Source organism: Prinia subflava, chromosome Z (genome assembly GCF_021018805.1).
Source record: "Prinia subflava isolate CZ2003 ecotype Zambia chromosome Z, Cam_Psub_1.2, whole genome shotgun sequence".
In the NCBI taxonomy this organism is placed as follows: Eukaryota; Metazoa; Chordata; class Aves; order Passeriformes; family Cisticolidae; genus Prinia; species Prinia subflava.
The window spans coordinates 50,892,621-50,910,868 of record NC_086283.1 but is presented as its reverse complement, the minus strand read 5'-3'; the positions used below and the strand labels follow the sequence as shown (position 1 = coordinate 50,910,868).

General features: G+C 38.2%; 1 protein-coding gene across 3 annotated transcripts in view; it reads right to left on the bottom strand.

The window, feature by feature from the left end:
- The window catches only part of DAPK1 (death associated protein kinase 1), an 82,762-nt gene that overhangs the window by 25,645 nt on the left and 38,869 nt on the right, over positions 1-18,248 (bottom strand). The window contains exons 3-11 of one of the 3 annotated variants that reach the window (XM_063421915.1): positions 15,545-15,766; positions 5,107-5,245; positions 4,449-4,578; positions 4,122-4,170; positions 3,953-3,979; positions 3,382-3,534; positions 3,181-3,226; positions 1,428-1,517; positions 932-1,024 (exon numbers count right to left, since the gene is read on the bottom strand). In XM_063421915.1, coding sequence (XP_063277985.1) covers positions 932-1,024; positions 1,428-1,517; positions 3,181-3,226; positions 3,382-3,534; positions 3,953-3,979; positions 4,122-4,170; positions 4,449-4,578; positions 5,107-5,245; positions 15,545-15,766 — 949 coding nt within the window. Of the gene's footprint in view, positions 1-931; positions 1,025-1,427; positions 1,518-3,180; positions 3,227-3,381; positions 3,535-3,952; positions 3,980-4,121; positions 4,199-4,448; positions 4,579-5,106; positions 5,246-15,544; positions 15,767-18,248 lie in introns of those variants that run through there. The other 2 variants (XM_063421916.1, XM_063421917.1) reach the window with 2 other exon arrangements.

The window sequence follows — 18,248 nt, the reverse complement described above, 5'->3', positions numbered from 1 at the left end:
AGGTTTCAGATTTTTTAGGACACTAACTTTGGGCTATAAATCCTTTCTGCTGGAACACAGGTGTGAAATGCATATCCAGTGTTAAAAAGCATAGAGATAGCTGAGGTGGGGGGGCAGTGGGCAGGGAAAGCAGAGAAAGAGGAGAACAAAGAGTTCAGAAGCCAAATGATAAGAGGAGAAAAAGTGGAAACTTGAGCATGGAGTCGCACAGGAGGGACATGGAGAAGACAGTATGCATGAAAAAGGCTTTGCAGAATTTTGGAAGCTTCATCCTATTAATGCACAGAAAAGATGATATTCCCCAGCTCTAAACATATTAACACACATTCCTTGCTGATCACAGGGGATTTGTGAAGTGTGTATTAAAACTTGTAGAGTAAGCTAAGAAGAATGCTTTTGGATTTACAAGGATTTGTAATTACAAAACATACAGCAATTGCTCCTAACTACTCAACTCTAGTCATATCTAATACCACAAACTGAATACTGGCCAACTCTAAAGTTTCCTCCTTAAATAACTGCTTGTTGTGATACTGCTGTCTAGCATTCATTGGATTTAAAACGGTCTCAGTGATTTTGAATATTCGGTGGAAAAAAAAGGAATATAAGGAATATTATTATATTAGTCTACACAGTGATGATGTAAATGCTGAGTAAAATTCAGATGACACTTTTTCACCACATAATTGTTACAGTACAAAAAAAATCCTCATGAATCAAACTTCAAAACCAAGAAATGAATTGGTATCAGCCTCAACATGGTAAGATAAATTTCAAGGTCTCAAGATGCAGAAGATCAAACAAAGGATTACTGACCTTTGTAGCCTGACAATCTATTCCTTCGTACTTATGAGATTAGTTAATTATGCAAATTTTCAAGAGCCTAATATTTCTGTTACTTAGCATTCTAAATATATAAGAACACACTTACCAGAGTATCATCACTTCTAGCGACACTCATGCTACTTCTGGACAAGAAAGATCTTGATAATCTTTGGCACAAGGATATTAAGCGCACTGATTGCTTTGTAAAAATAAGAAAAAAAAAGCTATATGTAAGAAATGTAGAAAATTATGATAGGATGCTACTGCAAAGACTTTAAAGGACTTAGCAAAACAAACTGAAGTTTGACTTCAACACCCCATTTGCTCTTTATGTTGGATTTGAAACTTGAAGTTTTGTTATTTATAATCCATCAGAAGCACAAAGCAAACAATCCACACACACAAGCGTTTGTATGTAGATCATTAACAAAGAAGTCTTCTCCCATACTACCATTATCAAGCACTTAATTTATTCCCAGTGACAGAAGAATGTTTCTTCTTCCTTCTTTTCCATTCTTAAATGTGCTGACCTTTCACTGGAACAGTCAATGCTAGTGCATTTGTATGTCACCAGCATTTTGATATTCTGTTGAAAGACTTACTTTCCATTTTCGTCGTGCTGCAAACTTCTTGAATTTCTCCATATTCACTGCAGAAGCTTTTCTACTGAGTGCTTGCTGAGTGTCTTTTGGCTGTGAGCAAAAGAAAAATAAAGCTGTTCTAAAAAGTTCCATCATTTCTGCATGTAAGGCTCAGTCCCTCAGTGATGACTTTCACTTACATTATAATGTAGTCCAATCCTACTGTAATAATGAAGTAATTGTAAACACATAATTTTAATATTCAGAGTCTAGTCTGGCATATAGATGGAATTTCTTAAGAAAATGCTGTAAGGGAAATCCAGACCTAAAAATGCAATACTAAAATGCGTTTTTTCATTTTAAACAAAAAAACCCCCTTCAAACACCAGAACATTCAGCCTTGTCCTTCACCTCCCTCTCTGATAGAGGCATTTGATTTCCAAGATAAATCCTGTCTTCTGAGAAGATTTCCTGACTGATTTTAAATGCAGTCAATCTTTGTTACAGGCTCAGTGTAATCACCTGGGTGCTGCTGGGAAAATTACCCTCTTCCCAAACAAAATCACATCTCACCTACCAGTACAGCAAGCTCTAAGCCTGCATACTTTCAAATTTTTCATGGGCTGATACTAAACACCAGTGACTAGTGGAGTACACCAAATTTTGCATTTTATGATCCATCCTTGAAGTAATTTTTACAGAGAAATAGATATATATGTATCTTGGAATAATGGAAAGGCTTGGGTTGGAAGGGAACTAGCTTCAAACTTCCCTGCCATGGAAATGCAGGTAAAGATAGTGGTGGGAAAGGGGAGAAAAGGATATGAACAGTGGAGTGGGAATCAAATGCCTGGAAAGTTAAGTTATAAAGCAAAGTAATAGGGTACAAAACAACCTGTCTCTTGGTTGTAACTTGGTCCAACACAGACCAACTTGCACAATAGTTGCTTTAGTGGTTTAAAATATCATGACAATATGTTCCACACATACCAACTATTTCAGATTACCTCAGCAAAAAGTCAGCAAAGCATGGTCAAATTTGTAGTTTGGCACATTGCTGTAGAAATGCCTGCCTTGGATATTATACTGTGAACTGGAGCAGTTGTGGCACAGATAAATATTCTGCTAACTGATTCTCTGGGAAGTGGAGTGGGATCAAATACCCACTTTGCATCCCCATATCCTGGGAAATCAATGGCACCGAATGGGTTTGCTACTCACAATCACAATGTGATACAGAATTTAAAAAATTGACTGCCAGGGAGTACTACACACATTAAGAATAACAGGTGCCATTTTCTCCCTCTCAAGCTAGCAGCTTCACAACAGCTCAATCCAAACCAAACACTGAAACACTGAAGAAGGAAGTGGACCACCACATCAACTGCTCTCTTCAGTCTAAAGGAGAAGGACAGAAGAGAGATCACTGTTTTTTTCCCCAGTCTAAAACAGGGCATTAGAAGAAGAAAAATTAGTGTGAATTGGACTGGACTGAGAGACTGCATGTTTGTCAGTGCAATGCTCTCTGAAGATTCTCTTCTCTGTCTGACCATGAGTTTAATTCCCATAGGGGGCTAATTCCCTACTGCTAACTCACATTAGAGCCTATATTAATGCAGCCCTATTTTGCATGTGTTAGCTTTCATACAGACAAATTTTCAAAACAGTAAGTTATATTAGAAAATTATGACAATACTCCATGTTAAAGAACTTGAAAAGCATGAAATGAAAAATGATTAAAAACAGGACAACAGAGAATGAATGGCATGCTAACCTTGATCCAAGGATGCAGCAAACTGTCTTGAATAGTCATTCTCTTCCTTTAAGAGAATAAGAGAATAACTGTTAAGAGAATAACTGTTTCAGATATTAATAAAATGTGTATTGTTTTATGTTTATTAAACAATTATCACCAAATATCATGTAATTTTAAATACTTGAGATGTAAATGACACAAAGAGGAAAAACAACTCACTTTGGATCTTTGACTAGAAGTCTTCGTATAAAGTCTTTAGCAAGGGCACTGGTATTACTGAAGAATTCTTCCTCAAATTCGTAATTCACTGCAGACACATTTGCCAATGTTTCCTGTTTGGTTTCTCCAAGAAATGGAGATGCACCACTTAGACTGCAAGAAAGACAGAACATTCCTCTCATTTCCTGTTGTAACACTGCTGCTTCAACCCTCTGAGATCAAAAAACAGTAAAAAACATTTTTCTTTTCCATTTTAAGGCTGCAAATCTACTTTCATGAAGATGTGATGTAGCAGGGCAAAACATTTGCTGCAATTTCAAAGAATACTGTTAAGATATAGCTGTAGGAAAGCCACCTACATATTTGAGACAGTTTCCCATGCTAGCTCAATGTTGATTAATGGCAATTCCTTCAATAATTATACTATTGCTTTTAAGATCATACAACTTGAATCATGATGTGCAATCAGAATGGTTTGATTTGTACAGACACCACCAACACCCCAGAGGATAGAATGAGAATTAAAAAACAACAGCATTTGCAAGAAACACCCATAGATTTTGGTACTTACAGAATATAAGTTATTACACCAATGCTCCTGGATTGAAGGGAAAACAAACAAAAAAGGATGAGGGAGAGGAGAGAAAAATAGATGGAAAGAGAGAGAGGAGAGAAAAAAAAAGGTTAGAACATAAGCATAATCATGAGAGATTTATTTCAAGTAAGATCCAATAACTTACCACATATCTGCTTCAAGACCAAGAGGCTCATAATTTACTATTTCAGGAGCTAAAGGAAAAAGCAGCAAGATAAGTACCTAGGCAAAGAACAGGTATAAGTCTCACTCTGAGTCCATGTATGTCACAGATAATAAGCTAAGATGCTGATAGATTAAAACACCTTAATGCAAGTCAATTTGAAATCAAATGCTATAAATTGCTTATTTAAATTTCAAAATGTCACGAATTACACACAAATTTCATAACCTGTAAATCAGCCAAGCTAAGCCACAAATACTGTTTCACAGACTGAAAAAGAATAGTTTGAAGAAACAACATTTTTCTCACCAACAAACTCTGGTGTTCCGAAGATATTTTTGAATTCATTTCCAAAGTCAATTTTGTGTGCTAAACCAAAGTCAATAATCTTGATTCGAGGCTTTGGTACATTCCTGTCCAACAACATTATGTTTTCAGGCTTTGAGAAGGCGGAAGGGGGAGAGAAAGAGAGATTACATGGTGAGGCACAAACTGTGGACACTCAGACACTTGAACCGTGTTTTAGGCAGAAAAATCTTTATGGTCTAACAAAGCTAACATATAGCTAACATAAGTTAACTACAGGAAATTAGGATTTCATGTTGATGCTGGAGGGCTATGAACATTTTCAAACCCAGTTGAAGAAGGCATCTAGGTCAGAATGTTTCACCCAGATCCCACTCACATTAAAAAAAAACAACATAGTCCTAATTTTTATTTCAGGTTTGTTTTCTCAGAATGGTTTAATTTTGTCAGAAGGTGCCATTTCCACTGAAGAATCTTACAGATGGGAACTATTTACAGTTCAGTAACTTTTTTCCAATGGCTGAGCTTTCCCCTGTCTACATAAGCTAGCAAAACAAAACTGTGGCCAAGATCTGCATGATGGCTGATTTGTGGCTAGAATTACAAAGGGCTTTATTGGATGTTGCTTACAGTTGTTGAAGTTTTTATCTGCTCAACACACCTTAAGATCAAAGTGGGCAATTTGCAGAGAGTGGAGATACTGAACACCATTAAGTATCTGTTTGAGAAATTCTGTGGCTTCCTCCTCCGTGAGAGATTCTTTTTCAGCTAAGAAGTCGAAGAGCTCCCCACCTGCAACACTTGGAGAGCAGAAGCAGAGTTATTGACATGCTTGTTTTAACTGGGGGCTTCCTTCTAGTATAGCTGTCCTCAAACCCTGAAGCCTTGAAAAGGATCCAGATGCTTTAAATGTTTCAAATATCAGAAAAAATGATGAAAATTACTTAATTCAATACCCAAAAGAGTTAGTAATTCCCTCCCCCTGAAAAGAATACAGTAAAAAGTCTTACTTTCAGACAAGAAGAGTTTAGAAACCCAAACAAACATGGCTAACAGTATTTAAACTTAAATGAAGTAAAAGCCTCCTACTCTCTGTATACACATTTAAAAGAATGAAATTAAATATGAAGAAATGAGACTCAAAACATACTAACATAATGGGACATTACATTATATAGAAAACAAAACATAAATTGGCTCATTGGCAGTACAACATGAGATTTCAACACCCTCACTGAAAAATAAAAAAAATAAAGCTTATTTTGAAATATTTATTGGCAGCTGTTCTACCATTTAGTTTCTAAACTCCCCAGAACATCCAACTCTTTGAAAATAGATTCTAGTTTTGAAATACTGTATTACATGCAGCACCTACATTGTATTTGCACTCTAACATCACAATACCTTTTCTACAATGAAACACCCTTAAGACTGTTTCCAGCAAGTGGTTTAGCCCCACAGCAGAAAGAAAAAGGTAAGAGAGGGTACATGAGCACATCTGGATTTTTGCATTTGAGAGAGAGAGAGGAATAAAGAGAAGTTGACCCTCTTCTCTTCTGTTGACTCAGTCAAGCAGCTCTTGACTGAGTCAACAGCATAAAGAGACACTGAAGTGATGGGAAACTGAAGTGATGGAACTACAGCTATTCCCAAATAACAGACAAACACGTTTCAGCTGAAGGACAAATGACTGCTCACTGGGGCAAACTACTTTTCCTATCTGTGAAAGCAGGGGTATTACTTAGAAAATCTCAGTGATTGCAAAAATGCTCATAATACCATCTGTGTTTTTAATTGTAATGATATTAAAACAAATTTGGAAAGTGCACCCTAATTTTTATTGCTTTTCTGCAGGGAAAGAAAATAATCTGTTCATGATTTAAAGCTCTGATTATGAAACATGAGGTGGTGATTAACATGTAACTATAGGTAAACAGTTTGGGCAAATTTCTGGAAATACATTTGACTTCTTTATCATGTCTACTTTTAAAGAGACTTAATCTGCATTATTGTAATGCAAATTGCATGAAAATTGTATTTTAATGAGTTCTTGGAGCTTTCATTGAGCTGCCTAGACAATAATGAGAGTATTGTTTCGGGTATTATTTGTGTTGTAATATTTTCTGCATGATAGCAATTATTGAAACAAAGTGCCATTAAAATATAAGAATTATAGACTGTAAGGATGAGAGGTCATTTCAATGATTTTTTGTTGTTGTAGAGACATTAAAATGGAATTCCTACTGATTAAATCCAACTTGTCATTTTACAGAGACTGGTCAGAAGCATCTTCCAAATAGACACACGCATATTCTCTCATTGTTTACCTCTGACTGAAAAAAAAAGAAAATGTTTTCAGGCTAACATCTGTATCTCTGCAGCACTGGACTGAACGATTAATTAATTTCCAATTTTTGGGCTAAAGGCCTTAGCATCACGTGAAGCTAGCTTCTGCATGTTTACAAGTGGATGTTGGCTGCAGCTGTTGAGTGGCTGCACACTGGAGCACAGCTTTGTCACATGGAGCAGGCAGACTCACTGTGGCTACTGCCCCAGCCTTGGGCAGCTGTGGCAGCAGCCACGGCAAAACCCCTCACCTGTGTGCACCCAGCATGGTTTGGCACTGGGCTAGATATCACACAGTCTGGGGAACCAGAGAAGCTGAGGAACAGCTTGTAAGACTGCACAAAAAGACTGCATCTGGTCCCACTTTTCAAGCAGCTGGAAACCCTGCAAAATAGCAAAAGCTCCTGCTGGTGCCTAAATCGTTCATCAGCCATCATAAATATGAGAGAAGTATTCAGGCAGGCATTTGCAGCAATGCCCTCTCCAAGCACTGTGCTGTCCACCCTGCAGTCTTAAAAGGACTGTGACAGTGTCACACAGGTAGTGTTATGCTTCATGGCTGGTAAAAGCTTGCTCTTACTCCTGTTGGCATTTTAAAGATATACAGTCAGTGAAACTTAATAGTCATCTATGATTATCACTATGATTATACACATTCCTTACAGAGCCCAAAGAAAAGATTTAATTCCTAAAGTTTGCAACTTTTTGAGATATCTGCATTTGTAAGAGACTCTTCAGTTTCTCCTTATCTGCAATTATTCTGATTCTGTACTACTGAATATCATTCTTTTGTCTTTACCACAGTTAATTGTAGTGACATTTCTTTGATGCACATCATAAGCCTTATAATTGTGTGCAGTAAAACGCTATCTGTATTTCACAGGTAATATACCTAGTGGTTGCAAATCTTAAAACTTGGGGGCAGAGAAGGTAAAAGGCTTGAAATGTTTTTTTTTTTCTTTTTTAAAACTGAAAGTTTATTAGCAAAAGCGGTAGATTTTTCCAATCTGTTGTGTGCTTGCTTGATGCTTAAGTACTGTTACCCTAAGTGACTTGGCAGCCCTTGCTGAACGAGTAGGCGAGTGAGGAGGGACGAGCTGTAACGCACTCAAAGTGTTGTTCCAGGAGCAGCTGTACCTCTGGTCTGTGGGACTTTGGTGTGCCCCCTCATGCTACACATCTCACTCTTGATGTCTAGGAGGAGATCCTGCATGGGTTCACCTCAGAGAGGGGGCCACTGTGATCTCTCCTGCTGGTAACTCCTCGGATGCGGGGGCGAGCTCCAGAAGCTTGGGGCGCTGCCATAGCTGGCAAGCACTGTACCCATCTCCTGCTGCTTACTTATGGTAGGAACATAAAGCATGAGAGAAAAGGGTTTTTACAGCAATGATGAATAAAATGTTATACTAGCATGCATAAGAACTTCACCTGGAAGCTCTGAAATGCCTGGCTTCCCAGAAAGGTCCCTCTGCACCAGGCAACCTTGAAGGGAGGCCCTCTCACACGTGCAAGGCAGTGACCAATTTCCCCATGGGGGGGCTGTGTTTTCCAGCTCCCTCTTCATGCTTGTCAGGAGACTGTTTATTCCTTACCCTTTTGCTGACTCAGGAAGATCTGATATTAAGCTGTACTCCCATGGGCGTACAAAAACCCACGGTATCACTGCAAGGCAATCTTCAAGTGAGTCATGGAGGGTTAATACAGATCCACACTCAACAAACCTTACAAGTTTGACTTCCACAGTTAATTGACTGAATTACAATGTCCTCAGATTTATCAGCAGAGCCAGGTTTCATAGATTTTCTAATTGGCTTACGGATGTAAAATAACTAGATGTCTTTGACTAGACTTCCAGATATTCATACAGATGAAGAAATGGATTAGAAGAAGCCAGTAAAGACACTGGCTGTGTAAGCTACTGCAGCCTTCAAAAGCCTCCTAAAATGCTGTTGCACTGTCAAGTTTAGTCCTGTGCCTCAGCCGGTGTAACAGAGTCCCACAATACATAAACACTGCGCATTTTAGTGAACCAGAGTCACCTTCACAAGCAGGGTCAGCAGGCAAGGAGAGGCCCCCACTGCACCAACGTAGATATCCCACCTCAGGCAGTGTCAATCTAAACAAGATGGCAAGGGTAGCTCCATACATCAGCCCTTTTGACTGGTCTTTTTGAACATCATCTTCTACCAAGAAGTACACTATTTCCACCTCCATTACAATGGGCCCTTGTTTCTAAATTAGCACGGGGGATGGTGATGCACAAACACTGCTGAAATCGGACTGAAACCAAACTATTCCATGGGTTTCCCAAGCCATGCAAATTTGCTCCCAGCCTGTCTTTGGGCCTCTACAGAGGGGCCCACACAACTAACATCTGAAAGATTGCTGCCCCCAACCACCAACTGGATAAAGATGCTTCCTGAAGGGAGTGGAAGCAAGAGGTTCACCAAGCACTAGTGCATCTTCCTGTAGAGGACTTTGAAGTATGTCTACCTGGTACCCCCAGGAAGCACAGAGCTTTCAGTTCCTCTGTTTGCTGGTAGGAATTACCAGACAGCTTCCTGATCAGTTATTCTGTGCCCGAAAACAACTCTAACTGCCAAAATGCTAGTAAGAAAAAGTATGAACAGCAATCTATACCCATTCAAATTAACAGAGAAACTTCATTACAAGTCAACTCACAGCTAAATTCCTTTATGGCTGCAAAGCCTCCATGTTCACCTTCACATACTGTTTTCCTCTACAGCATTAATTCATTAATGTTCCTGTATAAAACCTTTCTGTTTACATTTAAATTAAGTCATAATTTTGCAGTCCTAATATGTTGTTCAAATATCATGCTCAATAAAAAAAGAATTTGCACTTTTAAAGTCAAAAGTGCATCTTAAATTCCAAAGTCACATCTTAATTCCACCTAATTCTAATGTATTATTAACCATGTTATAACATAGAAAGTCATAAGGGCTGAGTAAACCTCTTTTATCATTATAACATGACCTTTTTATTGTTTTAAAGTAGCAGAGCACATGTTTTTAGAAGTGTTTTGTATAAACATTTTCACTAAGAGCAAAGCTGGTATGTGCTATTCCACTAATACTTCTAGGCAGAAATACTAGCTTTCCTGAAATGAGAGAAGTAAATTAAAGCTTTCAGCTGACTGCATTCTTTTTTATAAAATGCAATAGTGGTAAAAGCATTTCCCAGCCTTCCCAAAGGAAGGTTGACAGATGTGATTGCAACCCACACACCTCCCTCTGGGAAATAAAATACATCACACCCATGGAAAAAGGATTTCTGGATAGTGCTTTTGCAAGTTGCCAGGCTTTCTTAGCTACGAAACAGAACTATCACCAGATCTCAGAGGAAGTCATTATGGGAACCTACTCAGGGAACTCAGAATCAATTAACCTTCAAAGTCAGCATGGTCACCTCGTAATGACTCAGTCATATGCTATGATCTCAGTGCTTATTATGTAATAGCACCTAAATGATAATTAATGATTATCTAAGTATTTCTAATGAATTTAAAAATCTACAAATGAACCCTAAAATCTACGCCCACATCCCTTGAAGAAACATTTATCTTCCTCTACATTTCAAAACAACATAAACTAAGTTAAAGATGCACGCCATCAATCCATTCCAGTTTTAAAACAGATGCAATTTGATAAATTATCTGAATTCTTTTCTAGTCCAAACATTTCTTCTGTCAACTTGTAAAAAAAATGTTTTCCCTAAGGATTCTGTGGTCAAATATGCCTTGTATGACAGCCAACCATGCAGTTATCAGCCCAAGACTAGATTCATATATTATTACTTCTGTTTTTTGTAAGAATAAGGGGGTTTGCATCCACTTCATTTCACTGCCTTTATGAATTGTGCAGTTACCAACCCACACCTCAGAAGCACAAAATGTACCAAACACTTTGAAACAGCAGAACAGGGCTGCTAGCTCATTAAGTTACCTACTGGCTGAACAACACTGCACTTCAATTTTTCATTATTTAGCTACCAGAAAAATGAAGACATGTTCCAGCATCACCAGCCTTTCCATTTTCATTTGTCCAGCTTCTATTAGAGACATCAGGTGTCATGAAATCCTCTCTTTAGTGTGCCTAAATTCTTCAGTTATACTGAACAAGAAGCATTGACCTCAACAGCCAGCCAGAACACACGCACCAAAACCTGGACTCTAATTTAAGGAGTTAAAATCCCATTTAGAGGGGGGAAAAGGGGGGAAGGGGGCCTGAACACTCCTGTGAATCTTTTCTGCACTCAAACACCACTGGTATTTAGGTTTTTATAACTAAAGTTCCTGAAGAGCCCAGAGTCTGGATAGAGCAGCTGGTTACCTTGCCCCAGCAGAGTGTCTTAGTATTTTGATCTCACCTACAACATTCAAATTTATGAGGATTCAGGTTTAGCAAACAAAAGGGGCAATGATTTTTCTCAGTGACTGCAGAAACCAATTCTCCCTTTGAGACGTGCTGACTGTGTGGCAGAGTTACACCAGCTCTACAGCATGTCCTGTCAGCCCTGCCAAGCTTTTCTTCTAGCCCGTCTACATATTCTCTGTGCATCTATACGTGGGCCTGGGATTTAGGATTTTGAAATACAAAGGCAGCACAAGATCTACAAATTAGTTTCACAGGGTTTGCTGACTGCCTGTTACATCCCAGAAGCACCAAATATTTAATCCTTCTCTTAAATTTCAGTGTAAAGCCACAGGAGAATAACTTTCTAATTTACTTATAGGTAAAATTAATAAAAGTCTTAGAGGTATTTCTATCAGAAAACCTAAAAATTAAAGAAATCCCACAAAGACTTCAAGCTTCTCTGTAAGACAGGCTATAACTCTCTTCCTGAGCATAACTCTAAAAAGTTAAATTAAAGCCCCAGAAGATAGAATAGGAATTTAAAGAGTTTGCTGTTATTTGTTCTTATTTACTCTTCAATGATCAACTAATTAAATTGTTAAAATTTTCATTCTCCTTGTACTGTTCTGTTTTGATGTTCACTCTCCTTGCACTGTTCTGTTTTCATGTTTTAACATGAAGTTACCAACAAAATAGAAACTCAGAGACAGTGTCATGCACAGGACTAAATTTAAAAGAAAGTTTATGCTTTCAAATGAAGCATAAATCCTAGTACTTAATGCACATATGCTTCTAACACTTTCAAAGCTTTCTATTTTTAAAAAATTTATAAAACAGATAATCATCACTCAGAACCACATCACAAGGGCTAACCACTTAAATTAAGATCTCAAATTCAGAAATGAAGTTATGTTTTTTGCAGAGAAAGTATGAATACCTAACTCCATCCACAGCTTCCAAATAAAAGGAGTCAGATACTGCTGTCAAACCATTTTAAAAAGTGAGAAGATCTTCATTGCTTTGGTGAATTTTAACTAATTACTATACAATATAGGATGAAAATATTTGTTTTTTGTGTTGCAGCAAGAAACCATATCCAAGGCTCCACAAAGAACCACAGACTGAGTATTTTACATTTTACATCTACAGTCTAAATAAAGACATAATAAAGTGGAAGAGAAAATAAAATGGAAGAGAGAAATTATGCATCCAAGGCCAGAAAAAGGGGAACCAAGTGGGTAAAAAACATGCTTGAGGAAAGAAAATAATTATCACTGTGCAGAGACATCTGTGCTTTCTAGTCTGTGAAGTCTGAAAAAATGATAGCTTCAGCAGAGCTCACTAGAAACAGCTTAGTACTGCTAACATATAGCAGACTCTAATTGCTGCAGCTGGATAGAAAAAAGTACTATGAAACTCTGACAAATTCAATTATTTGTGTGATAAGAGCAAAAATAAAGAAATCTATTAGGTTTTAAGTTAGGTGAGGAAAAGACAGTCGCTTCCAGTTTGTATGTAATAAAATGTTTCATAGAACTTGGTTTCTTTTGGTAAATCAGTTTCCTGATATAAGGTAATTGAAAATCTTCCCAACACCTAAGTGGATAAAGTAGCTCTGTTTTGTATTCAGTGCTGTGAGGACCTACTTGGCCACTGCAATAATTAACCAACTGCCCACATACTCCTGCATATAAATCACGACCTTGAATAGAATCAGAAAATGGTTTGTGTTGGAAGGGACTGTAAAGATCATCAAATTCCAACTTCCCTGCCACAGGCAGGGTCACCTTCCACTAGACCAAGATGCTCAGAGCCCCATTCAACCTGGCCTTGAGCACTTCTAGGAATGGAGATCCAGAACTTCTCTGGGCAACCTGTTCCAGTGCCTCACCACCCTCACAGTTAAGAATTTCCTATTAATATTCAATCTGAGTCTACCATCTTTGTTTGATGCCATTTCCCCTTGTCCAATTAATCGCTCACCTCTGAGAAATTGCCAATTAGTAAGACAGAAAAATGTTTAGGGGGCTGTATGCAATATAACAAACCTCTTGCTCAAGCAGAAAATAAAAATCACTAGTGAACAGCCACAGACCCTGTTGCCCTGGGACTGTGTGTGTTGACATATGGCAACAAAAGATCAACTGCAGTTGCTCAGTTACACAAAATTGTGTCTCTGTGTGGTATACTGCCTCATAATTGTAGTCAGAAAAGAACTCAAGTGGCAGGAAATATACTATGTTCTGATCAGAATGGAAAATGAACACTTAGGGTTGGTTCTGAGATAGCGACACAGGTTATTTAATGAGATTTCAGCTTTATTTCTGTTCGTATGAAATTGTTCTGTAAGAACAAAGACTTCCAAAGAGTAGGTCCCTAGGCAAAATGTGAATATTAGAGTGTTAGAGAAAAAGGATTACATATTTAATGTCTAAGCATGCGATTAAAATGACAATCCTGTCTTTTCAATAGCTTTATGTAACATCACGGTTATTTTGAGAACTACAAAACTTTGTAGCAGTTAGCATATTCAAGTTTACAAAAGGACTGCTAACGTCATCTTTTCCTCTTTGACTGGCAAAATAAATAAATGCATTACCTTTGTGATATCCAAAATAGCACTTCTTCAACTTGAAAGACTCCCAAAGCAGTTTTGAAAAGTGAAAGGAAAAAAAAAATCTCCGACTGAAACTTCATAGGGATTGCTCACCTCGCAAAACAATTACCTAAATTGCAACGCAAATAGTTTGCTGAACTTCATGCAATCAAGCTTATGAAATGTGCAGACTGTCACTGTTCTGCTCAATGGACAGTAGTGGGTACACACTGACACACACAGAGCAACCTTGCTGCCAAAAGAGCTCCCACTCCATGTGCAAAGTGGGGGTGGAGCAGTCCCACTCCTCCTACTACTGCCATGACTACCAAGTCTCCCTCACAGCTTTCCAGTACAGACACTGGCCTGATCTCATCTGGACAGATTTCAGAGCAGAAGGAGCTGCAGAAGCAACAATACTCTGACAGCAAGGTTATAGAGCAAGAGAACACGAGAGTCAGTATCAAGTGAGGGGGAGAGGAAGAAGCATCACACTAATTTTGCTGCGTATGCATATCACACTTCAAAGAATTCTGAACAAAACCCAGAAACAGTATGAATATAAGGAATTTTTACTTCATACAGGATGATAATTTAGTTTGTAAAAAAATACTTCTTTAAATTATCCAAATTTGGCAAACTAACGCAAGTGTATACAATGGGAACTAAAAAAACCAAGCCAGAATACAGCTGTTATAATAAACCATCACATGCTGGACTAGAACTGTAAAAATATGTTTGCATAAACATAACAAAGTAGTATCATGCATACACAGACCATAGAAAAAAATGAACTCCAAAAGCTATTTCCCAATTTTCTTTTTAAATCTATACTGTAAATCTACATGTTACTGACATCATGCAACACTGAAGTATCCTTATAAAGTGGAAATACCATTTATCACAGCTAGTAAACAGGAACACAAAACCTACATATGAAAAACCACATGAACAACCAAGAAGAAGACACACGAGCTGCCCAAGATTCTGGTACCAAGTCTTCTGCTTGCACGACATTCTTACTTTGAAGCATGGTTAACTGATACTGAGGAGGTATGGCAATAATAAAGTGCCAGGCACAGCATCTGTGTAAAGATATGCACATTCCAGCAGCAGGCCCTGACAAACTCTTAACAGGTGACTAATGCTCAACTCCTGCAATTGCAGTCTTTGAGGAACTGGAAGCCACACTTGAAAAAATGCAGAAGTAGTGTCTGCTGACATATTTACCTCAATCTATTAGCAGTGACATTGGATGAAAAAATCGGGAACTAAATCAGTATGAAAGAGTGTGAAAGTTCAGTTCTCATTTCAAAAAGAGAGAACTGGGAAAATTCTGTTCTGTGTGGGCTAGAAAAAGAGAGAAAGCATTCACTGAGACCACTTTACTCCAATACAAAACACAGTAAAATTTGCTAAACTAATCTCCACTTAAAATCTCCATTTTCCTGTGTTCCGATTTTTGAATCAGTTTATTTATTTCCAGGCTATTCTTCAGGATCCATAACATCAACAGTGATTAAAGTAAGAAACAGAAAAAAGAAATCTTCAACATACTATTTTTAAAAAAACTTTATAGTGCATGCAGAGTGAAAAATATGTGTAGAAACCAGGAAGCTATAACACTGACTTAGAAGGAGGATTACTAAGGCTACTACCTATTTTCTTTTGGGATGATAAAGAAGTTCCATCCAATCACTGCAATTCTCGGAGTGTCTGTTTTTAAAAACCAAAGAAATAAATATTCTCCTACTTGTCCACGGCTCTCTAGAGTTACTTACAGCTCCAGAATAAGAATGACATCTGTTTTGTTCTCATAGACATCATGAAGTGTAATCACATTAGGATGCCGAATCTCTTTCAGTATGCCAACTTCTCGCTCGATATCTTCCCGGCTTACTCCACGACGACTGGATTTTGTTCTCCTTTTCTTGATGAATTTTGCTGCAAACTGCTGACCAGTGCTTTTCTCACGGCATTTTTTCACTACAGCAAACTGCCCACTAAAAAAAAAAAAAAGAGATGATGAGTGTTCAGTTCAAGAAAATTTAGAGTTAAGAGTAGCCTGTTTACTGTGGTGGGGGAAATCAGCTTTTAACTCTGCTTAGCCTAAGTGTGGTACTGCTTTTTATGCCATCTAGAATAACACTTGAAAAAAACTTAGAAGAGGCAGGAAAGGTAATTTAAGATATGGCCTTGCAATCACACAAATGTACACATCACATCAGTAAGTAAAAGATAACACATTGTCAGTAAGGACCACTGGATTTTTGACAAATATGTGCATTGGGGATTACTGGGCAGAAGTAATGGTTTCTGGATTTCTCCTCCTATACGTTCGTTCAATATTTTTTCTTTGTTCTGCAGTTGGGACAATTCATGTTTCCTTACAATCTACAATTCAACAATTCTACAAATCTGCAATCAGTATTCACTTTATTCTAGCCTCGAGTTTGTTTTTTAAAAAGCTTTTAAAACAAAACTGGGCTTCCTGACACCACTTTGGATTTTTGAAGCACTGACTAAATACAGTTGTATCAAAAATTACAGTTACTGTATCATCTTGTTAAGTACAAACTTGAAGATTAGAAAAGTACCAAGGCTTGGAGAAACTAAACCTGTGTTTGTATTACAAACCAGAAGAAACTTTAGGAAGCTGCTGACTCCAGCACACTATCATTGATGTACAAGCCTGCTGTTGCTGGATGTACACACTGATCTAGATCAGAAATCTCCAGGAGTCTAATGTTGACTTAAAGAAAGAACAGGATTTCTAAAACTGTTTTTTCTTTTAAGTTTCCCTAATCTCTTGTTGAGGATTCTCAGGAAATTCTGTTCCTGCTTTTTTCACCATATGAAGGACTCATAGAAGCACAGAATGAAACTAACGAGAACATTTTTTGAAGTTAGCCGACACTGTTAACTGAAGAAGAGCTCCTCTCTAAAGCAGAATTAAAACAGCAATTAAATCAGAGCTAGCCCTAATAGGTTTGACTGCTTGAACAGCCATATAGCATTCAGAGCTACACATTCAACGCCACCATTACTATGCTGATCCCACACAGTACCCTGAGTGACACACTGTCTTGAACTGGGACATGCAGCTGGACTAAGTGGCTGTCACTTGTGGCAGGGCAAGGCAAAGACAGGACCTCTCATGTGAACTCTTAGAAAGACATTCTAGAGTAGCCACCACCCTGGGAAACCCTTGAATGCAGCCATGAGTAGTCAGAGAAGCAAACTTTGAGAGAAGTCTTAAGTCAACAGTCTTAAGGCTTAGATTTATTTTAGTATTATGATCACCATTCCATTCATTTCATTCCTCATTGTTTAATGAAATCAATTAATGGACTTGTGAGAAGATGTCATGTTGCATGAAAAGTAACTCTGCCTTAAATTCCACCTGGCCCCAGGTCTGCACAAAGTTTTCAAGGGTCAGATTTGCCATACAGGGTCTCCCACATTGTTATTACAAACTGCAGTGGACAGAGCAATGCTTCAGACCACATCATATCCTCCTCTCCATCACATACAGGCTGGAAGACCTGCTTCACTTGCCTGGACTTGGCCTGCTAGTGTTATCAGAGATGCTCTTTGACATGTAAGACATTCACACCTGACTGAAAGAGAACGCACAGACCTCTGAAACACCTGTGTTGTCCGAAACTGGCAGCAGAGAGCTAGACAAGGTGTCCTAAGGTCATCAGCCTTCTCTGCCTGGTTCAGTCCAGCTTCACAAAAACTGAGTTTGATCTCCAAAGTCTGAGCAATTTAGCACTGCCAGAGAAGAGGTAGTTGCATTGCTGAATTGAAAATGCAGTCTTCCTGGCTCTTGCTTCCAGGGAGAAAAGCAAGTGATTGTCTCACACTCTCCCCCACAGCGTGCACATCTCCACAGAGATACAAAGCTTTATTTAAAAAGCAGCCAGTTTTGCAGAAAATTCACAGTTTCAGAGGAACAACGAAGTGGAGTAGTAGACAGATGCAGACATCATCATAACTCCAAACAGCTACTCAAGCTCATGGATTGACAAGGAAGTCAAAAGCTGCTGTTTGTCTTTTGACCACGTGGCTGGCTTTCAGGATAGAAGTCTAAAATGCTTGATAGAGGAAGAAAAATATTTCTGCTTATGATTCACCCATAGGCTTGAATGCTGCATGGCTAACCACTCACTTTCTTATCGATGCTCACTCTCTAAGTTTAGCAAAAGCTACTGCTTCAGTATGGAAAATCAACAGAATAAACCAAAAAAAGGACAACCCTCCCCCCTCACCCCACCCCCCCCTGCAATCCCTACCCAATCCCTACAATGCAAATTAAACAAACCCAGAAACAACCACCCCAAACAAATAATATTAAAACCAAAATTATACCTAACATCAGCTCCGGAGTAAAAAAAAGAAAACATAACTCTGAACTACACAGACATACAATATATTCTCATATCGAAGAAGACAATTATAAAAGTTAATGGGGATTAAGAA